The sequence below is a fragment of the Paralichthys olivaceus genome, chromosome 13, assembly GCF_024713975.1.
Source record: "Paralichthys olivaceus isolate ysfri-2021 chromosome 13, ASM2471397v2, whole genome shotgun sequence".
Taxonomy (NCBI): Eukaryota; Metazoa; Chordata; class Actinopteri; order Pleuronectiformes; family Paralichthyidae; genus Paralichthys; species Paralichthys olivaceus.
This window is the reverse complement of record NC_091105.1, coordinates 214,111-224,754: the sequence shown is the minus strand read 5'-3', so window position 1 is coordinate 224,754 and position 10,644 is coordinate 214,111. Positions and strand designations below refer to the sequence as shown.

The 10,644-nt window shown below is 46.0% G+C and overlaps 1 protein-coding gene across 3 annotated transcripts; it reads right to left on the bottom strand.

Moving 5' to 3' along the window:
- Positions 1-807: 807 nt before the first annotated feature.
- Positions 808-9,503, bottom strand: pi4kb (phosphatidylinositol 4-kinase, catalytic, beta). 3 transcript variants are annotated; one of them, XM_069537462.1, is made up of 13 exons: positions 9,382-9,503; positions 7,422-8,082; positions 6,152-6,517; positions 5,049-5,093; positions 4,279-4,506; positions 3,867-4,094; positions 3,635-3,744; positions 3,296-3,400; positions 2,611-2,734; positions 2,256-2,521; positions 1,998-2,130; positions 1,667-1,787; positions 808-1,512 (listed from the first exon to the last, which is right to left on the bottom strand). In XM_069537462.1, exons 2-13 carry the CDS (start codon positions 8,049-8,051, stop codon positions 1,331-1,333), a joined length of 2,538 nt encoding a protein of 845 aa, XP_069393563.1. In that variant the 5' UTR covers positions 8,052-8,082; positions 9,382-9,503; the 3' UTR covers positions 808-1,330. The 3 variants fall into 3 exon arrangements, with proteins under 3 accessions (XP_069393563.1, XP_069393564.1, XP_069393565.1); XM_069537463.1 differs by lacking the exon at positions 5,049-5,093; XM_069537464.1 differs by lacking the exons at positions 7,422-8,082; positions 9,382-9,503 and adding an exon at positions 7,270-7,323.
- Positions 9,504-10,644: the final 1,141 nt, after the last annotated feature.

The following is a 10,644-nucleotide window of genomic DNA, read 5'->3' as shown; positions in this document are numbered from 1 at the left end:
TAAGAACCTGAACTGGACGTTTACTTTGTGTTTGTTTGATTCTCTCCAGAGTTTGAAAAAATCAGACACAGACACACAACTCGGCACACAACTCGGCTACTACTACTACTGTACTACTGTACTACTGTACTACTACTGTAGTAACTGCTGCTTGCAGCCTTGCACTGAAGTTTGTGTGTGTTAGTACAGTGCGTGTGCAGTTATAACTGAAATCTCTTCATTTTCCTTCATGTTCTGTTTCATAATGTTAACAGTCTTGTCTATTTTTTACTTGAAGGCCACTGTTGTTTTTTGAATGTTCAAATATTTTTAATAAAAACCTGTGTGTTGAAGCACATGGGATTTATTGTTATGTTTTTACTGTGGTATCGAGAATCATGGAAATGTTAAAAGCATATAACATGATACTCGGGATGTCAAGATACCAAAGATGTAGTAGACGATACAGATGACAACTATCAGTATAGAGCAGAAATATATTTAAAGTGTTTTGATATATAATAGATAATAATAGTGTGACAATCAGTTTGTTTGTGTGTTTTATTTCTGCAGCTGAGCCTGAAGCCACCAGGGTTTCACCTGAAAGACTAGAAGTGTCCCACAGTGAGAATTCATGCAAATGATGTGATGGAGACACCGATGAGATTATTTCAGATCCATTCTAGTTAACATCAGTTTTACCATAAAAACAATCCAGATGTTTCATCAGCTGTTCTCACTCTGGTTGGTGGAGGCATAGAAAATCTTTGTACATGTTTTGGCAGCTTGTTGTTTTGTTGTTGTTTTGAAGCTCGTCTTCACTCTGGGTTAGATGAGTAGAATTTGAAAAACCTTTATTGACAGGATTGACATTGTGAGTGTGAAACATAAAAAGAGGTTTCTGACTAAACAGTGATTTTACTGGAAAATTCACTTCATTTAATAAAATACTCAAAACATCAGTGGATGAATCAGCTGATCGACACACGTCCACACAGTTTGTTTAATGAGTTTGACATCATCTGCAGTTAAAGGGCTAACACATGAAAAACAGCAGCGTGGTCCATTCCACAGTCTGTGGTTGTTTGTGCTCTGCTCAACAGCACTGAGGCAGCTTCCTGTTCTCAATCTGTAAAACCATGATCACGTTCACATCTAAAACTGGGCTGCTCTCTGATTGGCTAAGAGTCCGACTGAGTAACCAATGAGGAACTCTGCGAAGAAGAGGAGGAGGAGCTGAAAACAAAGTAGAAACAGAAAAAAAGAAAAACAAAAAGTGGAATAAAACCGGCTCAGTCTCTGCAGTCGAGTCATAAAAGCTTCAGTCTCACACACGGTGCGGTGGTGCAGGTCACATGATGCCGTTGGTGAGGTACTGGAAGCCGTCGTACAGTTTGGTGGTGAGTGACCTCATGGACCCGTCGACCAGCTGATCAATCAGCAGCTGCAGCTGCTCCTCCGTCAGACTCATGTGGAAACGTTCCTTCAGACCTCGCATGGTGCTGGAACCGTGGAAACACGGCAGCTGAGTCCCTGAGGGTGAGAAACCAGCCAGTGTCAGGAGTGTGTGTGTGTGTGTGTGTGTGTGTGTGTGTGTGTGTGTGTGTGTGTGTGTGTGTGTGTGTGTGTGTGTGTGAGTGTGTGTGTGAGTGAGTGTGTGTGTGTGTCTGTGTGTGTGTGTGTGTACCTTGCTGCATGATCTCCACAATCTGCAGAACTCTGTCCATGTGTTTTCTGGCTCCGATCAAACCCTGAAGCATCAACATCTTGTAGTAGTTGAACATGTCTCCTTCTGGACCCCCCATCACCTGAAAACCACAAACAGTGTTTCACTAAAAAAAGACCACACCCTCCTCACAGACCACACCCTCCTGCCCAAAGTCCACTTCAACTGGAGAACGTCAGTGACCTCCTGATGGATCCCCAAAACGCCCTTTAGTGTACAGGAGAACACGTTCTACACAAGCAGAACCTCATCACTCAGCCCTGGAACCTAATCGTGACCACGAGAAACTCACATCCACGAACTCAGCTGTGAGTTTGAAGGCGGACGTTTCGAAGCCAAGGTTTTTGGGTGAGCTGGAGAGGATGAAGCCGAAGTCAATGTGGATGATGTGACCTTCAGCATCCAAGAGGATGTTTCCGTTGTGCCTGATAGGACAGAGGAGAACACAGGAGGGTGAGAAGTCATTAGAACTTATCTACAGCATTTAATCCCTCAGGAACATTAACCTCTGGGAACCAGCTGGGGTGCACGGGTGATGTCATGACCTCACCTGTCTTTGACCTGCAGCAGGTAACAGATGAGGCTGTACCCAGCACAGCTCTGTACAAAGTTCCTCTGAGCGGACAGGAAGGCCTCGGTGGTCGGAGCTCCATGTTCCTGCAGGAAGTAGTCGAGCAGAGACAGCTGGCTCTGCTTCTTCACCTGGTGGAGCGACACAGCGTTCATCACAGGCTCGATCATCCCGCTGTCTGAGGACAACACCAGGATCTTGTAGGGCTTTATCCAGAGGGGAACACGCTCCTGTTCCCAGATCGACTACAGGTGAGGACAGAACAGGTGAGTTTCTCATTGATCAGTGCGTGTTGGTCTTGTGATCTGTCATGTGTGTGATGTCACAGCGTTACCTTGAGCTGCTGCAGCACCTGAAAGGCGAGCAGCTCCTGCCTCAGGTCGTCCCCACATTTGACAATAACAGACAGAAGCCTCCAGTTTGGGAGGTGTCCATACGGAGATCCTTCTCTGATCCTCCTACAGGACACACATACACACTGCAGTCAGTAGAGACGACACCCGGACAGGAAGTGGACGAACTGAGGTAACCTCCGACGTCAGCTGACGTCAACATGCTGACAGAAGTTCCCGTGTCAGTTTGGCGTTAAAGCTCTGAACGGAGACAGACATCACAGCGGCCCCATACACACCTGGTATCAACATGTGGTTTTTGTGATCCGATCACAAGTGGACAGCTCTGAGTTCAGGTCTGATATCCGATCAGATATAATTCTGTATATAGGAGCAGGTAAGTGAGATCGGATCACAAATAGTCACAGGAGACACATTCAAGACACATTTTAATTCCAGGCACGTACTTAACACTGGGGACTTGTGATCGGATCTCTGAGGACGGATGTTAATACCAGGTGTGAACGGGGCCAGTGAGGTATCAACTGAACGTGAAGATGAGGCAAAGAGCTGAATTGCTGGTTAGGAATTGATTGAAAAACTAAAATCTACTCGTGGAAGAGTCCGGAGTTCATCATGTTGACACACAGTCTGCAGGGGCGTGTCCCTGAATGCAGTGCCACCTACCGGACCTTCTCTTCCCACGGCTCCTTCAGGGCCACAGCCGACGGGTCTTCCGGGTCCCGTTTAAAGGTGGTGGGGGCCTGAGCCAGCTGCTCCGAGAGACGGCGCCTGAACAGAAAACACACACATACGTAAACTGTATCCACAGATTAACTCTGAATTTGTCAGGCTTCTTTCAGACATTTGCTGAACTGAGATCCTCCAGAGAGGCTGTGTGTGAAAATGCAAGTGCCCGAGTAAGAGCTCTTTCTTTGCTTACGCCATATTTGGCTTTTGTGTGCATGTAGACTTTTAGTATGAATGCTACGTTTAATAAATGAGGTGTTTGGAGTGGTTACTGACCTGATGTCTCCAGCGGCGATGAACACAGGCTCTTTACTCTCCAGACTGGTGATACTGTCGACAGAGAACTGACTGATGTTGTCACAGCTGCTGGTGTGAACCTCTGGAAGCTGCAACAGATCAAGAAACAGCACATCACTGATCAACAGGTCCTGACTCCGCCTACAACTGCTGCAGGCGTTCTAACTGCTGACATCACATCCTGTCCGAGAACACTTGGGTGCCATCTCACCTCCACCTGCAGCTCCCCGATGTCATCGACAGACCAGGCCTCGTCGTCATTGTCGTAATTTGGGACCACGGAGAAGCTGCCGGCTCTCTGCTCCGCCGACATGCCGCAGTCCGGCAGATTCTCCACGGAACGTGTGCTCCTGATCCGGTTCTCCGGGATCCGGATCGGAACACTGGACGTCTCAAAGTTCTCACACTCCAGAACCTCCACATAGATCAGGTATGGTGCCTGAAACAGATCATGTGACTGATCAACAAGGTCACAGTAACGTCTTGTGGACACACTCCATGTGTGGTTTCTCTTTCTTTGTGTGGACATGTAGCTTCATTGAGGTTAGAAACAGGTTAATATCAAATTATATCAGAGAGTGTCTTCAGAAAGACAAACGTGTGTGTGTGTGTGAGTCTCTAACCTTGTCTTTGGAGTTCAGAACCACGGCCTGTGTGTGCGGCACTCGGACCACGTGGTGATCAAAGGCGGCAGTGGGCAGCCACACTCGAGCTGGCAGCTTGTGGTTGAGCAGGGACAGCTCGGAGATCAGTCGCTGAGTCTTTTGCTCTTTGGTCGGCAGCGTCGCCAAACGTTTCCCAATCCCCATGAGAGACTTAATGAACTCCCTCTGAGGAGCCAGACGCACCGGCTGCAGACAGACAGGAGGAGGACAGACGGACAGGTAGAGGATAGACAGACAGGTGGAGGTTTGAGTCTCTCTTCAGGTTTCACGTCTGTCTCAGATGAAAAAATAAAAGTGGAGCTGCAGCAGTGAATCAACAAATTCATTGCTAAAATAATCATCAATTAATTGAGCAACAGAAAAATATTTAAATGTTTGGATCAAGTTTTTTTCAGTCACGTGACTGTTTGTAGATTGAGCTGGTGAACGGCTCGTGGCTCAATAATAATCCATCTCAATAATGATTGTAGATGGATGTGATTGATTGTTTTGAGTCACAGCAGCAGCTTTTTGGACATGAGACACAACGTGTAGACAGACGATGATGTTCACATGTTTCATCAGAGACCAGTCGCTGTCCGACAGAGCAGAGGACGAATCCATCCCACACCAGGTGATTGGATCCAACAGAAAAACTCAGAATCACTGAACAAGAACCAGAACCCAAACACTTAATTTCCCACAATGCACCCTGGAGGGAGGTCGGAACACGAAGCAGGTGAACTTACGGGACCAGCCTCAAACTCCAGACTGTCTGAGCTGCAGCTGCTGTCCTGGAGGTCAGAGGTCAAAAGGACGTGAAGAAATAAGATCAATAACTTTGAATTGATTTGTTAATAACAAAAATAATGAACAGAATAAATAGTCATGTGAATCTTTCCTCAGACTGATCGTTGCTGCAGCTCCTCCTTTCAGCCTCTGTCTCAAACTGTTTAGCTCCTGTCTCTTTAAGACCCCCCTCCTGATAAAGCCCAATCTGCTCTGATTGGTCAGCTGGTCCACTCTGTTGTGATTGTTCAACCAGTTTTAGTAAGTGTAGGAAAGGTTAACTTAACCTGGTTGTGTTTTGTTTGTTTAACCCTATCAGCTGGTCTACACAACTGTTCCTGGTCTCATGATGTCACGTGACATCACAGCAATGTGGAAGTAATATTACAACGATGTCCTGATGAAGAAGTGACAACACAGCGATGAGGAAGTGACATTACAATGATGCACGATGATGAGTGTGTTACATCACGCGATGAGGAAGTGACATCGTGGTGATGAGGAAGTGACATTACAATGCTGCACGATGATGAGTGACATCGAGTTATGAGAAAGTGACATCACTGTAATGAGGAAATTAAATCACGTGGTGAGGAAGTGACATCATGCAAAAAGGAAATTAAATCATGTGATGGGGAAGTCATCAGCCAGAGGAATGAGGAGAAATTTCATGTCCCACGTATGTTCTTGTGACATGTGCAGTTTTGTTGATATAAACAGAAACTGGTGGCGTCTCATGTGTAGAGGGACCTGAACCTAAACCCGGACCAAGGGCTCCATTTATGGTTTAATGTGGGCGTGTAGAGGGCGGGGCATGAGGTAGATCCACGTATGCACGTTTCCAGGTGGACTGTGATTTATAAAGGGATCACTGTGTTAAGTTGTGCCTGTGCACGGTTTTATACATTTTATAAATATCTGTTTTTTAAATGAGGCCCCTGGTCCTGGACCTTGTCCTAAATCTAGATCTGGTTCTGGACCAAGTCCTTAACCTGGAAGTGGACATGGTTCAGGACTTGCTCCAGGTCCAGGTGGTACGCAGAGACCTGGGCGGGGGTGTTACCTCGTCCTGGCTGCTCTCCACCTTTGGGTTACTGGCTGTCCTCTTCAGGTTGCTGCTCAGGCTGATGCTGACTGTGGCATCTGACTTGGAGCGCTGGTGAGTTCGTTTGGAGGGCGACAGGCCGTGGTCTCCTCCAAGGGGCCCGGGGCCAGCGGTGGGAGACGTTATGGGACAGAAAGGTGTCAGAGTCAGGGGTTCCCTGCGAGCTCGAGCCCCCGCAGGTTTGAGTTCATCGGACAGGATGAGTTTCCTCAGTTTGGTTCCTCTGGAGTGACGCTGAGTGGAGATGTGCATGTCGGAGGAGTACGCTCCAAGAAGCCAGGCACACTGAAGACTGAAGGAGATGCTCTGTCTGCAGCGATGAACCTGCAAGACATCAACACAGGGACACAGTTTGACCTCTGACCCTTTAAACCAACAACTAGATTCAACCTGAGACGAGTCACATGTACCCTCTGACCTCAGGGGGCATTTACGCAGTGTCAATCATCTCAGGTGTATTTATGACCACCAGAGCTGTAGAGTCTCAATACATGAACTGAAGTTCACATGTTCCTCACATGTTCCTCACATGTTCCTCACATGTTCTGGAGCTTCTGTATGTGAGAATAAATGTCTGAGTCAGTGACTCTGGGCATTTTCTGGATCTTCTCCTGGAAAGACGAGGAGGTTCCAGATGTTTTGGTGATGAGGGCCGACGCCGGTGTGGACGAGCTGTAAACAACAACACTGATCTTTCCACAGCACAATTTATACGCCATGTCCCGCCTCCTGCTGCTCTACAGGCTCCACCCCTTGCCTGAATGTCCCCCCCCACATGTTCCTGTTGTTGTGAACGAGTCGGACGATCTGCTGCTTCACAACATGACTACGCAACATTTTACACAGTTCGTGTCTGAAAACATCTTGAGTCCTCATGTCCCCAAGGTTCAATTGGCTGTAATACAAACCTTCACCACTAGATCACTAAATCCTTCACACTGAATCTGTAACTAAAAAAGAAACTTCTTGGCTCCACCTCTAACTGCTGTTACCTTGGTAACCATGTTTTCAATAACACCCTTTGATGATGTCACTGATGACATCTTTATAAAGTCCAGGTAGTTGTTGGGTATTACCTGCTGGTTTCTATAGTGACACCAGGTGATTGTAGGTAGTGACTGAGCTCTGATGAAGACTATGACGTGTCTGAAAGGTCAAACAGGTGAAGTCAAAATAATTATATGAATTATATTGAGTTAGGCTCCACCCACACCCAGACCACACCCACCACGTATGGCTTGATGGCGTCCCCGACGTCCTCGTCCATGTGGATGTACATGTTGAGCAGCTGCGGCAGGAAGAAGTCGACCTCCTCGTGGGGGAAGCTGAAGAGCCGGTTCCCGATGTACGCCTGGACGCCAGGCTCCTTCGAGTTGTGCAGGTAAGATATCGCCATGGAAACATCAAACAGCTTTGACTCAAACAGGCGGAGCAGCCACGACTGTTTGGAGGGATTGTGTCTCTGCCGCCGCCGGGCGCTTTTCACTGAGCCGGGGGCCGGGCCTTCTGGGTCGTCCTCTTCCTCGCGGATCTTCGTCGGTTTCACGGCAGCTGTCAGGGCTGCGGGGGGGCAGGGGGGATCTGGACCGTTCTGCAGGTCTGTGACATCGCCCTCCACCTGCTGCAGCTTCACCTTCTGCAGCACCTCACGACACGCCTGCTGAGCCACCTCGGCGTCGATGACCAGGGTGAGCTCCCCTGCCCCCTCACTGATCACACCCAGGGGAGGGGTGAGGGCCTGGGGGGGGGCGCACGATGACGAGGGCGTGGAGGGGAGAGAGAGGGAGGACGAGACAGAGAGGGAGGGGCTGTTCTGCTCGGAGGGGGCGGAGGAAGGCTCTGACTCTGTGTCGTCCATTGTGGCCGCTGGGAAGCTCCGCCCTCCTCCACTGAAACACACAAAAAAAGATCCACGGTCAAAGAAGAGATCACGGATAAAGAGCCGGGTCCCGCGTGTTAAAACCATGTGTTAATACTACATGTTAGTACTACATGTTAATATTACATGTTAATACTACATGTTATTACCAGTGGTTAATACTACATGTTAATATTACATGTTAATACTACATGTTAGTACCAGTTGTTAATACTACATGTTAATATTACATGTTAATACTACATGTTAGTACCAGTTGTTAATACTACATGTTAGTACCAGTTGTTAATACTACATGTTAGTACTACATGTTAGTACTACATGTTAATATTACATGTTAATACTAAATGTTAGTACCAGTTGTTAATACTACATGTTAGTACCAGATGTTAATACTACATGTTAGTACCAGTTGTTAATACTACATGTTAGTACTACATGTTAGTACTACATGTTAGTACTACATGTTAGTACCAGATGTGTACTGAGTGTGTGTGTGTTTGAATTGTAGAATGTTTCAATGATCATTCTTTGTTCACTGTGATAAAAGAGCTGAGACTCTGAGTGGTTTAATTCCAACACAAAGAGAGACACACACAGACACACACACACAGAGACACACAAAGACAGACAAACACACACTCACACACACAGAGACAAACACACACACACACACACACACACACACACACAGAAACACAAAGACAGACAAACACACACTCACACACATAGACAAACACACACACACAGAGACAAACACACACACACACACACAGAGAAACACAAAGACAGACAAACACACACTCACACACATACACACAAACACACACACACAGAGACAAACACACACACACATACACAGAGAAACACACACACACACACAGAGAGACACAAAGACAGACACACACACACAGACACACACACACACACACACACACACACACACACACACAGAGACACACAGAGACACACACACACACACACACACAATACAAAGTTTAAACCCTCCGGACAGTTAGCCTAGCGTTAGCTTAGCACACACTATTCCACAGCTCCAACCCTCCATTAAGCTAACAGGCAGCTAACACTTGCTAGTTAAGACACAGTCACCATTAACCAGCTACCTAGAGATTAGCACTGTTGATAGCTTACAACACAAAGTGAACCAGCTACATGCTTTAATAACACGGAGACCGTTAGCATTAGCATTGACCGGCAGGTATAAGGCTAAGTGTTTTCGAAGCCTAATGCTAAGCTAACGTTAGCCAGGTCAGGGGCCCAGTGACGTGCTCAGGTGAGTTGTTGTTACCTGGTGACGCTGCAGAGTCTCTCAGCTCAACTTTTATGTCCAGTTAGTTTCCATTGATTCAACACTTATCTGCTGCTGCTTCCGGTCTGACTGTGCTGTTAGAGCGCCCCCTGCTGCACCGGATGGACGCTACTGACCATATGTCACTTCTTTATATTATGACTTCACACTGACGTCAAGCTGTCTGTATATAATAGCACAGTTGAAAACTTTGGGACTTTAGTTCGTTCCTAAAAAACTATTTAAAACAACAAAAAATAATCAAAGATTTATTTTAAATCTTTTCCTTCCAATATGCAGTTTAAAGGTTCAGTGTGTAGAATTTAGTGACATCTAGTGGTGAAGTGTCATGTTGCAGCTGAACACCCCTCCCCTCCCCCTCTCCTTCCAAACATGAAGAAGAACCTGCGGCAGCTTCAGTTCATAAAAACTCAAAAGGTTTTAGTTCGTTCAGTCTGGACTAATGTAAAAAACATGGCGGCCTCCGTAGAGAGGGTCCCCTCCATGTAAATATAAAGTATCGTCAGAAACCAGATGATGCCACAAGTGTGTTCTCTTCATGAGTCATGACATCACAGACGAGCTGATGGTGCTCAATAGTCATAACAATAATAATCAATAATAAGTCTGATCAGATCAAAGTCAGTTTGAAATAATACACCGACTGTTGTTATTGTTGATGTTACATATTTACTATCAGGTTATAAATGATCATGTTGCATCATCTGAAACTTGATGTGAAAAACTTTTTAATCTAACAATTTTCTAACTTATCAGAACATCATTTTCACGTTTTTCACAAGTTATCATTATATCGCAATAATAAGTATATATATACATATATATATACTTATTATTGCACACATATATATATATATGTGTATATGTGTGTGTGCAGCTGAATATATAACATCATTATATTCCATATTCCATTATGAGTCAAGGAAACCAGCAGACTTTGCCAGACGCTCAGACTGGCGTACAGAGCACGTTGATTAACGTGCACGCTCCACATGAGTAAGAGAGCAATCATCATTTGTTATTGAAACTCCATATATCGTTTCAAAATGTCTCCTCCGAGGAGAGGACCATGCTGATTGACTGTGATCCACAACCTCCGCCATTGTGCCTTGATGATAAACAGAGGCGGCCCCAGCACAGAACCCTGGGGAATTCCAGTAGTGACTGGAATTGGCTGAGATTTGAAAGATTTGAGTCGGATGAAGTTAATATATATTTATAGTAAAGACATACAGTTTTATC

Excerpts from the sequence above, each read along its gene's own strand:
- pi4kb (XM_069537462.1), bottom strand. The coding sequence starts at position 8,051 with ATGGACGACACAGAGTCAGAGCCTTCCTCCGCCCCCTCCGAGCAGAAC. Across the intron at positions 2,735-3,295 it reads CCGTGGGAAGAGAAGGTCCG|GAGGATCAGAGAAGGATCTC; the intron begins GTAGGTGGCACT and ends TGTGTCCTGTAG. Across the intron at positions 1,513-1,666 it reads TGTGGAGATCATGCAGCAAG|GGACTCAGCTGCCGTGTTTC; the intron begins GTACACACACAC and ends TCTCACCCTCAG.